The following is a 22,468-nucleotide window of genomic DNA, read 5'->3' as shown; positions in this document are numbered from 1 at the left end:
CATCTGGACCTGAGCTTTTCTTACTGAGTAGTTTGGTTATTTATTTATTTATTTAAACAATTCAATCTCTTTACCATTATATTCAGATTTTCTATTTCTTGAGTCGGTTTCAGTAGTCTGTATCTTTTTAGGAATCTGCCCATTTCACCTAAGTCATCTAATTTACGAGTACACAATTGTTCACAGTATTCCCTTACATTTTCATTTCTGTAAAGTCAGCAGTTATGTACCTTTTTCATCCCTGATTTTTGTCATGAGTCTTCTCTCTTTTCTTTTAGTCAATGTAGCTAAAATTTTGGCAATTCCGTTGATCTTTTCAAAGAACCAATTTTTTTTTTTAACATCTTTACTGGAGTATAATTGCTTTACACTGTTGTGCTAGCTTCTGCTGTACAACAAAGTGAATCAGCTATACGTATACATATATCCCCATATCCCCTCCCTCTTGCGTCACCCTCCCACCCTCCCTATCCCACCCCTCTAGGTGGTCACAAAGCACCGAGCTGATCTCCCTGTGCTACGCAGCTGCTTCCCACTAGCTATCTGTTTTACATTTGGTAGTGTATATATGTCCATGCCACTCTCTCACTTTGTCCCAGCTTACCCTTCCCCCTCCCTGTGTCCTCAAGTCCATTTCTAAGAACCAATTTTCAGTTTGTTGATTTTCTCTACTGTTTTTCTATTCTCTTTTTCATTAATTTCCACTCTAATCTGTATTACTTCCTTCATTCTGCCTCTTTTAGATTTAATTTGCTCTTCTTTTCCCAGTGTCTTAAGATCGAAGGTTAGGTAACTGATTTGAGATTTATCTTCATTTTTAATATAAGGTTTATATCTATATGTTTGTCTCCAAGTACTGCTTTAGCTGCATTCCATAAGTTTTGAAATGTTGTGCCTTTATTTTCCTTCATCTCAAAATATTTTCTAATTTCCCTTGTGATTTCTTATTTGGCTCATTGGTTACTTAGGAGTCTGTTAATTTCCACATATTTGTGAACTCCCCAAGTCTCTCTCTGTTATTGATTTCCAATCTCATTTCATTGTGGTCAGAGAACATCCTTTACATGATTTTAATCCTTTAAAATGTACTGAGGTTTGTTTTATGGACCAGCATATGGTTTGTCCTGGAGAATGTTCCATGTGCACCTGAGAAAAATGTAGTTTCTGCATGTTCTATAAATGTTCCTTAAGTCTAGTCAACTTATAGTGTTGTTCACGTCTTCTATTTCCTTACCAATTTTCTACCTAGTTGTTGCCTCCATTATTTAAACAAGGGTACTGAAGTCCCCAACTATGACTTTGTTAAGCGGCTCATGATTATTTAAGGACATTGTATTAGTTTCCTATTGCCACTGTAACAAATTACTACAAGCTTAGTGGCTTAAAACAACAACATAAACGTATTATTACCTTACAGCAGCGGTCCCCAACCTTTTTGGCACCAGGGACCAGTTTCGTGGAAGACAATTTTTCTACGGACCAGTGGCAGGGGGAAGGGGGGATGGTTCAGGCGGTAATGAGAGCGACGGGGAGCGGCAGATGAAGCCTCGCTTGCTTGCTTGCTGCCCACCTCCTGCTGTGTGGCCCAGTTCCTAACAGGCCGCGGACCGCTACAGGTCCGTGGCCTGGGGGTTGGGGGCCCCTGCCCTATAGTCCTGCAAGTCAGAAGTCTAAAATGGGCACATAAAGGCAGCATTTCTTCTAGAGACTCCAAGGGAGAATCCTTTTCCTTGTCCTTCCCATCTTCTAGAGGCTGCTAGCATTCTCTGGCTTGTGGCCACATCACTCCAATCTGTTTCCACTGTCACACTGTCTTCTGTCCGACTCTGACTCTTCCTCCACATTCCTCTTATAAGGACCAGCGTGGTTATACTGGGCCCACCCAGATGATCAGGGATACTTTCTCCATCTCAAGATCTTTAACTTAATCATATCTATAAAGTCTCTTTTGCCATATAAGATAGCATTCACCAGTTCTAAAGCTTAGGATATAGACAAATTTGGGGGCCACTCTTCGGCCTACCACAAACATTAATTGAAGCACACTGCTGAATCAAGTCCTAGTTTATTCCATGTCACTGAGCTCATCAGGGTCAATATAAACCAGGCACTTTTTAGCCCTACTTTTGATATATAAACTTGTGCTCTTCGGGCATTCTTTACCTATTTAATTACTACTACATCAGTCATTTTTAGTTTTTTCTATCTATATTTTCCTCATATTTTATGAAATTATTTCAAGTGATCATGTTGAATATGTAGGACTGAAGCAAAAAACTGTAAGTAAGATACACCTTTTTATAGCACAGGCTTTTAAGTCAAAACAGAGCTTGGTTTTAATCTTTGTCAGGCTGTTTCATTATCTATAAAATAGGAGTATTAATAGTTATCTGTAGAAGGCTGCTGCAAAGATTAAATAAAATAATGTATGAAACAATATGGAAAATCGATGGGAAGAATGGTAACCGAGGAGGAGCTCAATAAATACTTACAAAAGGCTGTTATGGTCTAACAAAGGGATAAAAAGTTGGAGTGTAGAGGAAAGGAAAGAGAAGTTGTCAAGTCAGTCAATTAACTACCTGGTCATTGTGATATGTGACACCAAATAATCTTTGACAAATACCCTAAGAGGTACTCTGAATGTTATCCAGACAAAAACTTCAATATGAGGTGGGATGCAAGAGAAGTCAGCTCCATAAGGCCCTTTTATCTTAACCCATCGTAACTTAACAGAAAGAGTATGGACTTGGGAGTCAGACTGACAAAGTCCAAAGCATTCAGTTACCAGCTTGCCATGTGACACTGAGCCAATCATAGTTCCACGAAAGCCTGTTTTCTCGCCTATAAAGTAGAATTTATGTCATTCATCTCAGAAGGCTGTACGGAGAATTGAGAAAAATATGCTCTGTAAATCTCCTGACACAGTGTATGACACTTAGCAAGAACTCAACAAAATACCTCATTATTATTGATAATTACATGACACGAACAAGTTATTTTAACATCTCTAAAACCTCTGCTGTATAGTTTGAGATAATGTCCTAATATATGAAAATCCCTGAAACCAGGCTGAAGATACACTCGGTACTCGATGAACATCAGTTTCTCCTGCCTCCCCAATCCCTCTGTGCTTGACACAACAGTGGCTCCCCAAAGATGCCCACATCCTGACTTCCAAAACCGGAGAATGTTAAGTTGCAGGCAGAGGAGAATTAGTGGTTGCAGAGAAAACCAAGTTTCCTGATCAGCCGACCTTAAAATGGGGAGATCATCCTGGATTATCCAGGCGAGCCCAATATCATCACAAAGGACCTTACAAATGGATGAGAAAAGTAGGAGAGAGAGAACCACAGAGAAGGCAGCGTGAACAGATACACCCAGTCTGATGCTGCTGGCTCAGAAGCCTTGAGTCTGGTTACACACAGTCTCAGTGTTTGTCACTGAAACCTCACAGGAAGTCTGGGTCATAGGTAGTTTCATGCCTGTCTTAACAAACTAAAGCACTGGTGTTTAGAGAGGTGAAGGCATGTGCCCAGATCCAGAAACTCTTAAGCAGCCCAGGGAGACTTGCCACAGGTCTGACTGAGTCCCACACCCCCGGGATGTACACGCCTGGCACACCTGCCTGAGAAATGGAGGATCTCCCCTGAAAACCAGCAGCCAGAAACTCAAGCAAAAGGAGAGCAGCCTTTCTCGGTTTCCCTTCACCAAAGCGTCCTGAGATGATGAATTCATTGCCCTAATGCACAGAAGAAGAAACTGAGACCAGCTGACCCTTCGTTCTACAGACATCTCCTGGGCACCAACCATCTCCCAGGCACTGCGCTCGGCACTAGAGAAGGAATTGAAGCTAAGAAGGCAGGTCTCCTGTCTGTAGGGAACTGGGACTCTTGTGGGAAAAGTAACTCCCAACAAATCACTGTAATCTAGAGTGTGACAAACACAACCAAGGCTGCAAAGAGGAGGGGCTGTACTGGGCACTGGGAATGAACACGGAGGGGGAGGAGGGGGAGGGGGACGGGCACAGGGACCACACACCAGGCAGCCAGGCCTGTGCTCCGCAGCGTGGCCTCGGTCTGGCACACTCTGCAGCCCGGCCCCCTCCTCCTCCACCACCACCACCACGTCAGGACCCCGCCCCCACCCCGGGAACGCCGCGGGGCTCCTGGGCTTCCGCAGAGCCCTGCGTGACCGTCGTGGTACAGCGCTCCCCACCTCACAATGTAAATGTCTTCTAATTTGGCTGCTTCCCCACTGGGCTGAAAACTCTTTAAGCAGGAATGAAGGATTACCGGCCCTGTGTCCCAGCACCGAGCCCAGCCTAAGAACTCGATCCTTGATGAAAAAGAACTGAACACCCTCCAGGGTCCAGCGGGGACAACTGCGGAGAAATACACACCCTACGAGCCTCCTCGTAAGGGTTTTCCCTGGAAGCTGGGCAGTGGTTTCCGAGAGTCTGAGAGTCTGCAGTGCGATGAGCAGACTGTGCTATTCCTGCCAGGATGCTGACTCCCAAAGCCGACAGCACTGCTTTCTGTCGTGCACCCTTTGTGGAAAGGAACGTGGGGCCCGGTACCACAAGGACCGGCAGCCAGGAATGCACACACTGTCCAGGGGTCGGCTCCGCGCCGTGTCCCCGCCTCCCACGCTGGGCTCCACGGGGACAGGCACAAGGTGCAGCACTCTGCTGGCCAAGGGCCCCGGAGCAGAGCGGACTGACTGTGAGGACCTGCAACCTGCCAGGCGCGGGACACAGATTCTCTCGTGCTCACTTTATACATGAAGAAACCGAAGCCCAGAGAGCTTACTGTTACCAAAAGGAGTGCACCCATTTAGCAGGTAAGGAGCACAGCCCTAACGGGGGTGAAAAGGAAACTAGAAGAAAGTACAATACAGAAAATAACCAATTACTGTGTTAAGCTACATGACCTGGATGTTTCTGCCCCCTTGCCCCCTGCGCCACCGCAGGCCACATAAACAGGGCGTGCAGCCCCGGCTCCGCAGCTGCTCCGCACTGATGGCCTCAGCGCACTAAGGGAGGGGCCGTGAGCCACAGAGTGGACAGAGCCCGGGCTCTGGCCGAGAGTCCGTCACTGAGGTACAACTTCCTCGACAGCACTTTTCTCACTTAAAACAACAACAAAAAGTAAAATTCATTAAGCAAATCAAAATCGTATGAGGCACCTCAGGACCTGGAAGACAAAAGCCCAGGGGGAAGGAGATGTGCTCGCCTTCCCCTTTCTCACCAGACCAGGACTCCCCGCAGAACCGTGAACTGCTCTGAGACATAGAACTTTAAAACCACTTTTTTGGATTCTAGAGAAAGGATGGAGCAAAACTTTGTGCTGCTTCTGATAAACAATGACATGGTTTGGTGACAAACAGAGAAACTGCTCACCAGCAAGCTTACAACTGACGGAACTAAAGTCTGATTGACTTAGTCATCAGAGACACTTAACCTGATTTAATCTGCACCTTTATGCCAGCGCCACTGCTCTCTGCCGTGACGCGTGTGGTTTCCTTCCCAGTGTCCACACCACCTTGACCACAGTCAGGTGGTCTTTCCTAACGACACAGTCTTCCTGAGAAAGGGCTCACTCTCTCATAAAACCCATTTGTCACTGCTGTAATGAAGTCTCTTTTGGAATAAATTCAAGCAATAAATTACATAAAGAAAACTGCAAAGAAATAAATCAGCTCTGAGACAATCAAAGGAGTATAATTTCAAGGTTTTTCGCCCACCTGACTGGTGCTGGAGTTCTGCCTTGTAGCTGAGACTACAGGGGTGACCGTGACGTCAGAGCAGAGCAGGGCCTGTGCTAACGCCTGCATGTGAAGGCTCTGCCTTGACATGCTTTCATCAAGAAAAAGGTAACTTTTTTACCATGACAAGAAAAACACCCTCAGGAGTTCTACAAAATTATTTTTTCTCAGTACTACTTTGTATATTGTGCATATTATGTTTTAAAGACTCTCATCTTGCAAATAAGGACCTCAACAAATTGGCAAGTCATGAGAGATTGACATCCAAAAGATCTGTAAGAGAAATAAATAGTCTGTGATACAAAGAGCTAACAGTCATGAATGCGTTCATCAAAGAGCTTTGTGCGGGTATGTGGACAGCACTGGTAAGTGGAGGTGAGGCCCGGTCCCTACTCTCTAGTAGCTGAGAGGAGGGAAGGGCAGCAGGTTACAGCCCAGGGCCAGAGCCAGCACACTGCCTGTTTCTACAAACCGTGTTGTCAGAACACTACCACACTCGCTCACTTACATATTGTGTACGGCTGCTTTTCTGCTACAACAGCAGGGTTGAGTAGAACAGAGAGCCCACAAAATATTTACTATTGAGCATTTTACAGAAAAAGTTTGCTAGCCCTAGGCTTAGAGTTTAACATGAAGACAATGGTGACACACCTACAGAAACATATCCATTTTCTGGCTCTGTCTGGTGAAAGGCCTAGAAGCCACGACACGCCAACAGCCCAGATTGTGGTTTTTAAACACCATTCCACACTAAGAGAAACCAGGGAACCTCGGAAGAAATGGCCAATTCCAGAGCTGGGGCAGAGCAAGTACAAGATGAGCCTGGAACAAAATGCTGTTAGAAAGTGTAAAAAAAAAAAAAAAAAAAAAAACTCAAAAAATGTGTGGATCGAGCCTGTCAATAGGACCCAGGAGTCAGGGTAAAGGGCTCCCAATGGCCAAATCTGGAACGAATTAAGCATCAACTTATATAGTGATAGTAAAGGACTACAACCAATTGAATTAAAGAAGAATCCCTGAATGCAGACCGACAGCTGACGGAGGGAAGGAGAGAGGTAAAGAAAGAAGGAAAGAAAAAAATGAAAATGTTCCCTTTCAGCAGAATGTCAACCAATAAATGTAGATGGAATATCTCAGTTAGAAAATTACAATTTTACAACCATCATGGTAATAATTCAGATAAGAAACATTAATGGATACTAAAATTTGTGAGGGAGAGTTTAATAAGGAGCATTTATTTACATAGTCTCAAAGCATCTCCCCACAAAAGTACTAATTAATTACAAAAGGAAAATGGTAACTTTACAGTGCAGAAAACTGGCACCGCCTACACCAGTGATCAAGCTTCATGTCCTCAATAATGGGATAAAGTGACACCAACCCTGTGTGCCTCCTGATACGATGTATTGAGGAGGACACACCATCACCTCAGTGGAACTCCTGCCTAAAGAGTGCACAACATGGGGCTTCCCTGGTGGCACAGTGGTTGAGAGTCCGCCTGCCGATGCAGGGGACACCGGTTCGTGCCCCGGTCCGGGAAGATCCCACATGCCGTGGAGCGGCTGGGCCCGTGAGCCGTGGCCGCTGAGCCTGCGTGTCCGGAGCCTGTGCTCCGCAACGGGAGAGGCCACGGCAGTGGGAGGCCCGCATACCGCAAAAAAAAAAAAAAAAAAAGAGTGCCCAACATGAAGCTAAATTTAAGGAAACATCAGACAACCCAAAATGAGAGATATTCCACAAAGTCCTCGCCTGTGCAATATTCAAACGCGCATGCCACAAGAAGCAACGGAAGGCGGAGGAGCTGTTCCAAATTAAGAAGCTAAAAGGCTGGACAACTAAAAGCAATGTGTGGTCTTGAACTGGGTCCTATAAAAGAGAGGTCCCCAACCCCCGGGCCAGGGACCAGTAGCGGTCCATGGCCTGTTAGGAACCAGGCTGCACAGCAGGAGGTGAGCGGCGGTCGGGTGAACGAGTGAAGCTCCATCTGTATTTACAGCCGCTCCCCATCACTTACATTATCGCCTGAGCACCGCCTCCTGTCAGATCAGCAGCAGCATTAGACTCTCATAGGAGAGAGACCCTACTGTGAACTGCGCATGTGAGGGATCTAGGCTGCTCACTCCTTATGAGAATCTATCTAATGCCTGATGATCTGAGGTGGAGTCGAGTGGCTGCAAATACAGATGATCATGAGCAGAGACGTTTGACTGCACAGAGACCATAATAAACAAGTGCTTGCAGACTCGTATCAGTGAATGGCAAGTGACAGTTAAGCTGCATCTTACAGAGTAGACTGGACATAAGCAACACACTTCGGGTGTCACTGTCTCCCATCACCCCCAAATGGGACCATCTAGTTGCAGGAAAACAAGCTCAGGGCTCCCACTGATTCTGCATTATGGTGAGCTGTAAAATTATTTCATTATATATTACAATGTAATAATAATAGAAGTAAAGTGCACAGTAAATGTAACGTGGTTGAATCATCCCAAAACCATCCCCCGCACCCCAGGTCCGTGGAAAACTTGTCTTCATGAAACCAGTCCCTGGTACCAAAAAGGTTGGGGACCGCTGCTATAAAAGACAAAATGGGAACAACCAGCAAGAGTAGCACATGGACTGCAGGTTAGATAATAAAAGTACCGAAACGATAACTAACTTCTGTCATCACTGTTATCTGCAACTGCAGTTATGTAAGAGACAGCCCTTAGTCTCAGGAAATACACACCAAGGTACTCAAGTATTTAGGGGTGAAGGGGAGATAACACACACACCTTACTCTCAAATGAGTCATGAAAATACACAGACACAGAGAGAATGGCAAAGCCAATGTGGGAAAATGTAAACAACTGGTGAATCCAGACAAGTGAGTACACAGGGCTTCTTAGCACTACTCTTTTAACTCTTCTGTAAGTTTAAAGTTGTTTCGAAATAAAAATTTTAATGCCAGGAAAAAAAAAATAACGGGAAGGGGAGAGGAAAGGAGAAGACAGATCAATACCTACAACATGCCATGGCACGCAGGAATATGAAGAAGTTATGGAAACATGGGAGACGGAAATGAATAACCTGGAGGAGTTAGACGGTTTATCCATCCCTGCCCAAGTCCTTCGCCCGGCCTTCGCAACGACGTCTGCATCCAGATAGTCCTCTCTGAAAAAGCCTCCTCCATAAAGCCTATCTTGGTCCTGAGTGAGAGAGGCGGCCTTCTTTTATCACAGCGCTTAACACACTCTTAAAATTGTTCCCCCACATGTTTATCTCCCCCGTTGGATTACAAATTCCTTGATAAAAAATGAGGACGGGGAGGATGATGGCGGGAACAGCAGCTACTCGCCCTGTTCTTACTAAACGTCAGGTACGACACTAAACAGCTCTTAACACGTATCTCATTTAAACCTCAAAAAACTTCAAAGGGGATTTATTAATTTTTTATCGCCATTTCTCCATCACAGAAACTGAGGCTGAGAGGGGTCCACGTATCCAAAGTCACAGCCCAGAGAAGGAGAAGTGGCAGAGCTCAGATGTGAACTCAGTCTGTCTGATTTAAAATTATGTCCTTAGCCACTCTCGCCTGAGTCTTTAGTTAGCTGTGGCTTGCACATAGGAAGCAAACAAAAGGTGAGAGGGATTTTTCTAAGCATTTGTGTTCGCTGAGCACACCCAACCAGAGAGCAAGCGACAAGGGTGGCAAAAGGTGGCAGGAGAAAGCCAGCCCTCAGAAAATTACTGGCAGATAGTCCACTGCACTGGTAGGCGACCAAGAGTTGATGTATGAAATTCAGATAGAAAAAAATAACATATATTGGATGTAAGAACATATTCTAATTTAAAAAATTTTAGTAAAATTAAACAAATACATAATCACTGTCATTTCACCCTAATGACATGTGCAGAGGGGAACACAGGCTCAGAGAAGTAACTGGCCCAGAACAAACGGTTCAATATAGCAGTGCAGATATTCAACAAATATTAAATAAATGAATGGAGTGAAGGAAACCTCAGTATAAATTTCTGAATTCCTATGGACTCAATCCAGTATTCAGCTCTGCTAAAATTACTAAAAGTAGAATCATGGCCTTGTCCAAATTTCCCCATGGTTTTGTTCCTGGTACTGATCAAGTTCCTTGGCCCACTCAAGTCAGTAGACAAGGGAAGGCAAGAGGAAGCAGCAATTTCCACACCAGCTGACAAAGCTTTTGTTACTATTGCTTGCTTCTTTACACAAATCAAAGAATTTGACTTTTATACTCCAATGCAAATAACTGTCAGGACTATAATTTTCCCCAACAAAATAAACAGATTACAATGGCCGGTAGCCATAAATCAGATGACCCTAATACTTTCCTTAAAAACAATTTCAATTCAAAGCTTCTGAAATATTTTTTCTTTAGGGCACAGTAAACCTTATAATGTAAGTAAACCCTATAACGTAAGATAGCTGCATGACCTTGAACAAGCTATGCATCTCCCTCACCTCCATGTCTTTAGCTGTAGAATGAGAACCACCGCACGACTTCCCGAGGCCCCAGGATTAAAGGAGGTATCGTGTGGAAAAGAACCTGCAGCAGTGCCAGGCACAACTTAGGCACAAAACAGAAAGAGGCCATAATGGTTCACAAGCGCTGGCTACAGAGTATGCCTCTTAAAATGTCAGAAATATGAAAGGTTAATATCAGTACGTGAATTTCAAAAGCCATGCAAGCTTGTTGATGGATCAAGACTAACACTGATTCAGGAGAAGCTACCTGTGTGGAGGAAGAGGGTGACCTGGCTATGTGGAGCGCCATCTAGTGGAAGAAGAATAGAGCACAAGTGGCATAAGTAACTGAAGTAGAGTGGGGAGAGTAAGGAAAAATGACGAGGATGCAAACTGTCCCTTCTCCCTCCTCCTCTCCATTACAATTTCTCCATGGGAGCTTGAACCAACAGTGACCCCAAGTGTAAGATTCATATCAAACACAGAGATCAAAAAGGGTGCTCTCACACACTCACACTCTTTATCATACCAAGGAAGAACATCAATAATATGCCAGGAACACCTTTTAAAGTCCTTAAAATAGCAGCAGGGGCTGATGGGTGAAAAATTATGGAAATGTAAAAAATTATGGAAATTTAAAGCTTACCAATTCAGAGTAAGATACCTTGTGCTTGTGGAGAGAGGCTGCTGAGTGCCCAGACATGTTTTAAGATGTGCAGTCATAAATCTGTTTATGGAAACCTCATTTGTTAATGGAAGCTTCAGGTGCTGCGTCGTGAATAGCATAATAAAAATCAGTCAGAGCTGCTGCTAATTTTGTACATGATATTAATGAAAGAGGCTTCCTAAAGAATGAGTTTCCCCTTCAGTATCTCCAGGATTGGAAAACTAAAATCATTCTAAGACATAAAATTAACCTGAGGAATGAAACTGGATAATTTATGTATTAAGTTCTTATTATATACTTTACTCTGCAAAGTGCCGCCAGTACGCACACACCTGTCTCAGGCAGTTCTGTGAAATGAGCAGGTAATGTCTGTCTAGCACTCATGGCATGTCAGACACTGTACTTACCTCACGCCTAACACAACCACCCCACAAGGCAGGTATAAGGTCTCCAACTTTACAAATGAGAAGCTGAGGCTCCGAGAAGTTAAGTAACTGGCACAGGGTTACAGACTAGAAAGTTGTCTCCTCCCATAATCCCACGGCCCTTTTAGAAGCTCTTCCCTGTGAAGTAACGCCGCTCCCCATCGAAACGCATCCACCAGACATTCCGCGCTGCCCATGGTCACACAGCTCGTACCCCACGTGGTCGCACCACTGTCTGCCCCTCTGTGCAGTCGGCTCTGCTCACGGATGACCAGTCCCATGCCAGGCAGTGCATTTTAAGAGCTGCATGACAGAGATCTTCCCAGGGGAGTCAACATGAAAACCCGGCCACGAAGAAAGTTCCCACCTCTGCCTGGAGCTCGCAGGTAAGCTTGCGGTACAGCGCCCTGGAGGTGGGCAGATACAGATCTGAATCCCGGCTTACCACTTGTTAGCTGTCTGACCTTAGGCAAATTATTTAACCTTCCTGCCCTCAGTTTTCTCACCTATAAAATAAGGTAAAATGATTTACTCTTTTAAGGCAACTGTTAGAAGAATTAAATGAAATAATGTACACAAAGCATCTAATCCAGAAAAGGTTCTTGATTAACAGTAACTATGATTATTAACAATTGCAATCAAGTATATTCAAACCCCACGCCCCTTCAGAAGGCCAAAACCATTATCTGCAGGAATATGTTCTTGTATGTTCTAGCACTTCTTTTTTCCTTTTATGGACCTATTTTTAGAAGATGGAGAATTTTTAAACATACCATAAACTGACTATAAATCCCTGATATCATACCAATTGTGTCTGTGATAGAGTATTAAAATACCAACACAAAGAGCCCTGTGTCCCTGAGAGATTCCCTCAAGAGACACTGAACTTTATCAAGAGACACTTGATTAATTTCAATACAGGAAGTTTTCCATTTCCTCCGTGACTACTGAAATATACATAATTAAAAATGCTTACCTTGAATGCTTACTGAACACTGAAAAGTACTGCCGGAGAACACAGAAAAAAAAGGAGCTTGCCTTTTTTGGTAAAACACATTTTCAGGAATCTCTTTTAAAAATTCATCATCACAAATGGAAATTCCAAACTGGCTTCTACTACAATGAAACTCTTATTTAAAAACAAACAACAATGTTGGGTTCCACCCCTCTGCCTCTTAAAGTATCCTATCAAAACACTGCAGACTTGATTTAAAACTTCAGCCTGACTACTTAAAGCTGCATACCTAGACTGGGCAAGTTACTTCACCCTTTTGAGCCTCAGATGCCTCACTGGAAAAAATAAACGAAGTGGGCAGGGGATAAAACCACCTACCTTGCAAGACCTCGTGGGGATGAGAGACGATGCACAGGAAGCACCTGGCACAGAGGCCCTCATTATAATCATTATTCCAAAGCTAAGGAACACGCTACTTCTATTTTCTGATGAAACATGAAAACCATTCCATCTCCACTCAGGGGGAGCCATGACAACAAGCAAAGGGTCTTGTGACGTCCAAGTTGCTGCTGGCATTGCATCTGTGACCCCAATTGCTCCTTGGGCTTTGGGGGTCTATCTGGCATCTGAGATTGAAGATTAACTCCTTCAGGTAAGAAGGCTTATTCGGCAAGTGAGGAGGGCCTCCAAATTTCTGGTTCAATCCTGCCATAAGAAATCTCATTAGGAGTTTAGGGAAGGAGAGCTAATTGTATTACAGTGCACTGGCTAACAAGTTCCTCAAGAAAGAATAAAAGTAAATAAGCATCTGATTCAAAGCAGATCTGATAACATCTTCTCATTACCTCCTGAGAAGGACCCCTACTGTTCCACCAGGGGCACAGAGCCCTAGGATGTTCTTCTGCTTGTTTAACGCTGCATTTCACTTAGAACTTCCCTTCATTTCTGTCTGCAGAGCTGCTGGTGACCTCCTCCTACCCACGACTCAGGGGCTCTGAAGTGGCAAAGAGTCAAGCCTTTAATGACTGCCAAACTCCAAATATACTTTCTAACTCTTCTACCGTTATGAGAATTAAAACACAACACTGAAACGAAGACTAGAGTTTGCCAGGGATATGTACCAAGAATTATATGAGGTGCTGAAGACACAAAGATGTGTAAGACCAAGCCCTGCCTCCCAAGCACCCCACACTCTCCCAGGGAAGACAAAGAGATCCAATCAGTACAGTGATGACTGTGACCCCATCAGAGACTTAGGCAGCGGCTGCTTCGGGACCAGAAAACAGGCACTCTAACCCACTTGGGGGGGAGGTAAGTGGTCAGAGGAGATACCTACAGCAGAAATCGGAAGGATAAAGTATAACAACAGATGCTACATAACCCATATTTCAACTCCGGCACAGGCCAGGGAGAAAAGAACAAACTGCGCCTAAGAGGCCAGGGTACGAATCCCCCTTCTGTCATTACTAACTGTACCATCAGAGCTTGACCCTTTATACGTCCAAGGCTCAGTGTGATACGGTAAAGAACAATGGGCTTGGAGAAGAACAAAGCCTGAACCTCCACTTGGACATTTTATAAGTATGTCACTCTGGGTGACTCAACTTTATTGTTGGAGTCTTGGTTTCTACAAGTGAAATATTAGGCTAATAGCCTCTACATTTCTGGGCCGTTCCCAGGATTGAGATTATAGACCTAACCGGGCACAGAGAAGCACCTCGAAAATGTTCCTAGACTGAGAGTTAAATCTAAACTGCCTGTCACTAAATATTTCAAAAGAATAGCTGAAGGCTAATAAGACATTCCTTAGGAAAGGAGAGGGCATCTATAAACTTAAAACTCACTCTCAGTCTAATGCAGAGAGAGCCGACGTTCCTCAAGAGCAGAGACTCTTTTTCCCTCTCCACCTTCAGGACCAGCACAAATGCCCCGCGTGGCAGGTTCTCAATAAACCTGCTACTAACGTCCAGATACCAAAACACGGTAACTGACAGTCACTGGATCCCTTTGAATCATAACACACTATAAAAAATTCAGAAATGGTTTATCTAAAAATGTGAGTCATGCATCCATTTTCTTACAAAAAACAAAACCTGATAACCCTAAGAAAAACTATGAAAAACGTAAGTAACCACATCCTTCTCTAGATGAAGCAGAGAATCTCACACTGTGGCGTGAAGGCACCACAGCTAAATATAACTCTGTAATTTTCGTTCTCATTCTTCTCTCTTACTTTAAATGCCTGACAACACGCAAGCGATCAAAAACATTTACAAAAAGGATCCCCCAAAATGAAACTCTTAAGCCATTGAGTTTTGTTGAACAAAGAGATGCACTTAAGGCAAAATAATGATCCTTCCTTTATACATGTTTACCCCTCACACATATCCTGAGTAATGCTAAGAGTCCTATTATTAGAGACATTTATGTAATACGAAAAACACTTATTTATCTCGACATGAATAGACCACCATAATCTGGAATCCTTTGCTCCACTTCCTCTTGTAACCAACCGCTAAATATAACTTGGCAGTGAACCAGCCACCAATCCATATATTATATCAGATAATTAAAAATACAGGGTTATGTAATCTTATTTAATGGTTAGTTGGCTTGGATTGAAAAACATCCAAAGCAATACCAGAGAACTGGATTAAATTATAAGCGTAAGACATTTCTGAAGATGTTTTTTAGTAAGAGGCAGCACACCCCCTACCAGCAAATATAATATTAAACATGCAATGCTACTTTCATCTCCAATTAACCTCCTTGGCAAGAAACTGCAATGTCAACTCACTCTATAGGCAGTGGTGTTTGGGGGGAGGCAGAGAGGCGATTAAAAAAAGTCTATTTTATTTGATTCGGTTTAACATCAAGTAAACATTACCCATTACTATTGGCAAAGAAACAAAAACATTCGATATTCGACGGGTGGGGGGAAGGAAAATCAGTTATCCTGAGAAAACAGAAATAAAAGTCAGGAACTAATGTCCACTACGAAACACAAGCCTGGAAAGTGTAAAAGCCAGCCTATGTTAGCAGAGAAGCACACATCTTGATGTGATCCCAGCTCAAGTTCTTACTTAAGCATTATTAGGAAAAAAAGTAATTCAGCTAGGAAGTTGAAAAATGCTGAATTTTTAAAAAGAATGACCAAACCTCATTTATCAACTGTTTCATTATCATAGTGTGTTGATTACTGAAATCATATATTGGTCTCCAGAGAGCTTTAATTCAAAAATGCCCCTTGACCTGAGCACTAAAATCCTGTAGCATAAATCTACCGTGAATGTTTGTTTCTTCAAAGAAGATCACTAGACAAGCACAGAAACAAACTTTTTAACAAAATCAACAGGAAGCCGACAGGAGTCGACAGGAAACAAGCATATTAGTTATATCGATTTCTGCAGGTAAATTAGCATGTGTGAAGTGTTTCAGAGCCGTCTTTTGAGGAAGGCATAAGTAGGGAGAACAAGGGCCTTATGAGACCAAACACCTGAGTTCAGATTAACCTATCTCAGTTACCTACGAGCTCCCATAGCTGAGGTCCCCAGCTCCCTCCCCTGAAAAATGGAGACATCAAAGGCTGCCTCACCAGCGTGCAAGTGTGAGAACACAAGTAGACAGCATGTGCCTGAAAGAGCCTCAGAAACTTTAGAACACTATGCACACAAAGGTACTGTTAGCATCTGGAGGTGTTAACCATCATGTCTATCTATTACATGTCACTCCATAATAAAACAGAGGTGTGCACTGCTGACTCATCAGCACTGAACAAGTTAGTGTCCGGATCTGGATTCCAGTATCGAGATTCAGAATAACATCTGAAAAACCAGGTGCCTCCTTTAGATGCAAACAGTCAAAAATACAGGTAAAAAAGAATAAAAATGCTCTCAACAGCCACTCACAAGATGATCATCAGATTTAAAATCAATTTCCTAATAGCCAATTCAGATTTAAGACACTGTTTTAGCAATGCACTTGTAATTCTGAAGTTACGTAACAGAGCGTAATTAATATTTTAAATGACAGGGTTCTGCATTCCAGACACCAGCCTGTGATTTAAGGGGGAAACATTTTAGTCTGAAATAATCTAAATTAACAGTAATAAGAGCACCTGAGCAGTATCTCTTTCTTCCTCCACATAACTGTTCGGTGTGAGAAGCGTACTTCTTACAAGAACTACATTTTTGATGGAAAAGTAAGGTAATCCGGTTTAAGGTCTTAAAAAAAACACTAAATGGCAACACTGTCCAAGATCTGTTTCAAATAACTGGAGGCAGTTACCACAGGTACAAACTCAGAAACCAAAAGAACTTTGAATGTATGAGAATGAATGTACTGCAGCAACCTGGCACAGAAAAATAATTCTGACTTTTAAAATAAAATAACTTACTACACTTTTGTTAAACTGCTTCCTTAATTGAGTACAACGTAACTTTGATTCAGCTTCTTTATTAAGAAAAGTGCACTCATTCTACAATCCAGAATATTTCTAACGCCAGTGATCTCACACAACGTACAAAGAAATATCTTTCAAAGAGATGACAGCCCAGCAGGCAACAAAAGATATATGTAAATCACAAAGAGCAAGGAGTACAAACCTGACTGTAGGGCTGCTCGGAAGAGCACGGCAATAAAACTTAAAATTCTCTTACTTTAATGCATGCCCATTACTTCTTCACAAGCCCATGTTATTAAAGAAATAAAAATAAGCCTACAATTAAAATAAAATGGGGAAGCTCTGTGAACCAATCTCCGTTCAACAAATTAAATATCAAGCTGGAATTCCTGGAGACAGTGAGTCTCTCCACCACCACCCTCAGTCAACAACACGCACACCCTACTCGGAAGAACTGGTTGCAACACGCAAATACCGGAGGTCGCTGTTTTAAAATATAGATATCTATACACAAGCAGAATATGTCTGCCTCATCTTTCACTTCCAACAATAAAAGAGCCAGGGCCAGCATTAAGACCAGCAGACCCGCCTAAGTCAGGAAGCACAGACTGTCAAGGCACAGTGAGTGATTCAGGCAAAAGGTAACAGATCCGACCAGATAATGTTTCTGCCATCACCCAGAGAAACAGCAGACCAGCGGCTCCCAAACCCAGCTTTCTCTGAGACACGTATTCCAGATCCAGGAGGAATAAAGGGCTGGTCCCGGGAAGGCAGGCTTAATTTACCGTCCATCCCAGAAGATTACTCCGGAAACCTGAGGAGGAACAAGCCTGGGAACACTGTCCTGGGCCCGCACGCCTCCTGTACCCCCTGCACCCCCTGTACCCCGTGGCCTGCATTCCCCAGGGCTGCTCACACCCTGAGCTGGCCGGAGTAGTGCTAAGATGGCACAGGCAGCAGAGGTTCCGCGGCCGGCGTTCCGAATCCCCAGCCAGCCCCCAAGGAGGGCGGCCCAGCCAGAGCCTCCCAAAGAGAGGACAGGCAAGCCAAGAAGCGGGCTCCCGTGTGGGCCTCTTCTCCCCTAATGGCCCTCGAGGGCCAGCCTGCAAGGCTTGGCATGAGCTGCCCACCCCCAGGGAGGGCGGCTAGAGCCTGGACCCGGGACAAAGAGGGGATGCGACAGGAGACGGGTCTCTGCCACTGGGACCGCTGGCCCTGTTCCTCCAAAGTGCTTGAGGTCTGACCCCAAACCTCCTCCAAAGGTCCTCAAACTTCACCAACAATCCAAGCACCTGCTCCCTTCACCTCTTCTGCATTCGATCCCCTCAAATCCTTCCATTTCCCTCCAGCTTGCTCCAGTTCCTTCCCTCCAGACAAGCCAAACGCACTAGTTCCCCGAGTCCCCCGCCCCACTCTCTCCCTCCAATGAGATCATTCAACCCCGCCCTGACGAAGCCCCCAGATGTTCACCGTCCCCCACTCATAAGTTTCCCTTGGGTACCTCGAGGCCCCAAAGGTTTCCTTCAAGTCCCAGCCAAACGCCTCAGCCTCCTTCCTTCCCGAGTCTCCCCAACATGCACACACACCTCGGCGCTCCCCAGGTGTCCGGTACGCTCCCAGGTCCCTACCCGAACGCCCCCAGGTTGCGACCTGGGTCCCCTCCAGTCGCCCCAAGGGCGACGGCCAGCCAGCCCCACGCTCCCGCCTTGCCCGCCGGTCCCGACCCTCCCGGTCCCCGGCCCCCTGGCCCGCCGCTCCCGGGTCTCCAACGGCCGCGGGCCGGCGCGCGCCCCTACCTTGGTTCACCAGCCGCAGGGCGTGCGTGAAGGAGGGGTCCAGGGAGTCCTTCTCCGCCATCAGCTCCGGCAGGTACTTCTCCTCCATGCTCGCCGGCCGCCAGGGCCCGGGACGCGGACTCGAGGCGGGCGAGCAGCGCCGGCCACGCAACCCCTGACCCCGCCCGCGCCCTAGCGGCGCGGAACCCGGGCCGGACGCCGCGGCCGGGGCGCGGCGGAGCCAAGCCGGGCGGTCGGCCTGGCGGCGGCGGCGGCGGCGCCGGCGGCGACGGCGGCGCCGCGAGGCGGGAAGCGGCCGCGCAGCCCCGGTCCCCAGGGGGTGGCCGCCGACTGCCCCGCGCTGGCGGCCACTGCCTCCCGGACGCGGTCCCCGAGCTCCCGCCACGGGCCGGCGCGGTCAGGCGGGCCCTCCTGCCGGGCCGGCGGCACACTCTGCGAGCCTGAGGCAGTCCCGGGCGAACCCCGCCAGCCGGCGCCAGCGCCAGCGCCGGCTCAGCCGCCACCCGCACGCCGCGCGCCGCCCCGCGTTCTCCGAGCTGCCCCGCCGAGCGCCCCGCCCCGCCTTCCGCGGCCCCGCCCGCCGCGCCTGCGCGTTGCGCCCGCGCCCCGCCGCCCGCCGCGGCGCGCCGCCAGGGGGGGCCGCTCCCGGCTGCGCGGACGGGCCGGGGAGGGGCGTCCCGCCGCCTCCCGCTCGCCCCGCGCTCTCCCACGGCCCGCGGGACGCGCGGGGAGCCCCACGGCTCGGCTACCGCGTGGCCAGACGCAAAGACCGGGAAACTGAGGCCCAGAGAGGTGAAGCGGCTCGCCCAAGGTCACCCAGCGAGGGATTCCGGGAGGAGGGCTGCGCGCTCGGCCCCCGGGTCGGGTCAGGGGCCGGGCGGGGAGAGAGGACGCCGAGCAGCGTCCGCGCTCGGCGCAGCGGGCTCTGGGGAAAGGCGAAGGGGCAAGCCGCCCTGCTCTTTAAGCTCCCTAACTTATCTCGCGTTGCTGTGCCCTACTATGTGCTAGGAAATAACTTGGGCACGCCGTCCTCCCTCGGCGCCTCCCGCGCTCAGCGCCGACCCCCGAGACCCTCGGTACCGAGGTCGATTACATAAAAGCGTGTGCCCTTCAGGTCGGCCTTGTCATCCCGACTTGCCGCCGGGTTGTCATTCTCTTCGCGCAGAAACCTACTGTGCCCAGATGCGGAGGAGGGAGCTGCGCCCCAGGCCCGTCCCCTGGACACACGTGGGTACTGATGTCCTCCGTCCATACACGCCCCGACCCCCATCCCCGATAAATCCTCCATCAGGCCGTTTTCAGATTTCCCGTGTAGAGTCAGTGTCCCCCAGCAGGCCAAAGACTCCGCATCTGTCCTGCCTTTGCCTCACCAAATCCCCACTTCAAGTCCTGACCTCAATGTCACTGTCCCTGGACAGCCTTCCCGGACTTCCCCAGCAAAGCTGGTTACTGTTCTGTGTCCCACCAGCGCTGATCAAGCCTCGCTCACAGAGAGCTGTAACTCTGTTTCCATCAGACCACGAGCATCTCAGGGACAGGGCTAGAGTTTTGTTTTATGGGGAAAGTTCCCAGCGCTTAGTGCACTAGGACAGATGGAGAGGCACCAGAAATATCTGATGAAGGAATAAGCCATGGGCATGCCACTCCTCCGGGAGTGACACTCCTCCGGGAGTGAATCTTCCTCCCAGCCCCCTAGGCAACCTCCTGTACTCCTGATATAAACAGAGGCAGCTCTACACCCAAAGATGCTGGGAGTGGAAATCAAGGACCTCTAAGCTGCCCCTAAGTCCCAGCCGAACTTCCCTCATTCTTAAGCTCCACCCCTACACAGGCCTGGCTCCAGGTGCGGTGCCATTTCAGAGTCCCCGGTAAGAATCTTCTTCAGGTCTTTCTTTGGGCTAAACTTGCAAGAGCCAGTCAGGTGCAACAGTTAAATGTGTGGCCTCTGGGCCCAGACAGCCTGCATTTAGAATCATGGCTTAGCTGCTCACTAGCTGTGTTATCTTGGGCAAGTTACTTCACCTCTTGATTTCCTCATCTGTAAAGTGGAAATGATAATAGAACCTATTTTCTAAGAGAATTGTGAGGATTAAGCGTATCAACTCTCAGTGAAATCCCCAGTCTCCAGCACATAGAAAGTGCTTAGTCGTTCTTCGTCGAGTTTTTCCCCTATGCATGGCTGCTCTCTGGGTTTTCTGAACCAGCTTTAGCTCCTGGGGGCACTTGCATCGCCCCAGCAGACTGAATGAAGGACCTGGGACCACACGTCTCTGTTTCGGACCAGGAGCCCAGAGTGTAGCTGGGCAGACACTCTGCAGTCCCAGATCTTCCAGGACCCACTGTGCACCCTCAGTCAAATAACCTGTCTGAGCTTCGGAGCCCACCTCTCCAAAACCCAACTTACGCCGGCAGTCCTGGAGGGCAGTTGGAAGGGTCTGAGGGGAAATGTTTTCTCCTTTAACACTAGAGTGGAATGCACAGACCTTTGGCTTCCATGCCTTACAACACAGGATTTACATTCTAGGGTGTGATTCCCTGGCAGCCACTTTTCGAGGGAGGAAGGAAGAAGGAGAGAGTCTGGGATCCGTAAAGGGGACCAGATGCTCAGCTGCTCCCCTCACCACTTTGTCTAAGACCCTCCTTTCCATTCCAGCCTTCTGCCCCAGTGACAGTCCAGCCCTGGAGTAGTTGCTGTTTTTATTAAGCATTTACTATGTGCTAGGTGGGAGGCCAGGGGCTTTGTACCCACTACTTTCAGTTCTCTCAACACCCTGTAGGGAAGATACTGTTTATCAGCACTTACAAATGAGGAAACCGAGGCTTAGAGCAGTTTAATACCTTGCTTAAGTGCCACCACTGTCAGCAAGGGATCCCAGGCCCATGGGACTCCAAAGCCTCCTCTGCCTGCCCTCCCTGTCCTGCCCTCCCAGGTAGCAGTCTGGGACACCCCACCCCTCCCGCATCCAAATAGTTGGCAGACATGTCTCGCCAGCAGCTGGGGAGGAGGGCTGTACACTGGGAAGCTGACAGCAAAGCACTGAATCTTCTGCTCCGGCCCCTCCTTCTCACAGAACCTTCCAAGAGGGCAGGTGCCCAGCACCGCAAGTATCCACGTGGGGCTCTCCAGGGAGAAGGGAGACAAATGTCTTTGTGACATGCTCATGAAATGATCCCCAGCCACCAACCTGGCCAAGCTGTTGGCTGTGGGGCACCTCCACGCCTTACTGACCAGACTCTGCTGGTCTTCCTGAGATGGCCATCCTGCAGGCACTAACCCTCTGATCCCTTTGAAGATGAGAAAATCAGGTCTTGGGAAAGGTCGTGGATTTTCTTCAAGCAACTATAGGTAATGCTCCAAGTCAGGTCTAATGACTGCTGGGCCAGACAGAGATCTCTCCAGGCGCACACCAGGACTCGCTGGGCACAGGCTTGGTGCACGCACCACTCTGGGTACAAAGGACTAGCCGTGCACAAAACAGGCTTCTCCAAAGCCGCTTCAAGCCAGAGGCACTGGGCCACTTACTCCATCTGCATGGTTTGTGTCTGCCCTGGACCGTAGGCCCAAAGCTGCAGTAAGAAACTCCAGCTGCCCTTTCTCCTCACATCCACAAGTCAGGAGACAACCTCTCGGCGTCAGAGACAGAGGGGCACTTCCCAAATCAACCTCGCCAGGTGACACTAGGCCATCTCAGGCACTGCACTGCTCCCACAGCAAGTCCCTCCATCTCCAGCCAGCCACCACATGGCAGCGTGTGCCAGAGTCCCCGCCTGTCACCCTCTCCACCACCACGCCCACCTCTGGAGAAAGATGGCCAACACTTCCCTGGCCTCTGTGACACTAACAGCAGTGGGTCAGACACAGCCAAAGAAACTCCATGTCATCAGAGGATAACAAACGTGAAGAGAGTCTGTGAGGTCACTGTCATGTTTGTACTGAATTGCTGCTCACACTACAAGCTTCCTATTCCTTTTGTTTAAAA

General features: G+C 47.3%; 1 protein-coding gene across 12 annotated transcripts in view; it reads right to left on the bottom strand.

The window, feature by feature from the left end:
- Positions 1-22,468, bottom strand: part of KHDRBS3 (KH RNA binding domain containing, signal transduction associated 3) — a 204,554-nt gene that overhangs the window by 168,777 nt on the left and 13,309 nt on the right. For 2 of the 12 annotated variants that reach the window (XM_019931968.3, XM_019931971.3), the window contains exon 1: positions 18,489-19,021. The exons of 2 other annotated variants lie outside the window; for them this stretch is intronic. In XM_019931968.3, the coding sequence (XP_019787527.1) occupies positions 18,489-18,576 (88 nt within the window). In that variant the 5' untranslated portion in view covers positions 18,577-19,021. Of the gene's footprint in view, positions 1-18,488; positions 19,031-22,468 lie in introns of those variants that run through there. 8 more of the 12 variants (XR_002175725.3, XR_002175724.3, XM_073794788.1 and 5 more) reach the window with 8 other exon arrangements.

Source organism: Tursiops truncatus, chromosome 17 (genome assembly GCF_011762595.2).
Source record: "Tursiops truncatus isolate mTurTru1 chromosome 17, mTurTru1.mat.Y, whole genome shotgun sequence".
Classification (NCBI taxonomy): Eukaryota; Metazoa; Chordata; class Mammalia; order Artiodactyla; family Delphinidae; genus Tursiops; species Tursiops truncatus.
This window is presented reverse-complemented; position numbering and strand designations above follow the sequence as displayed.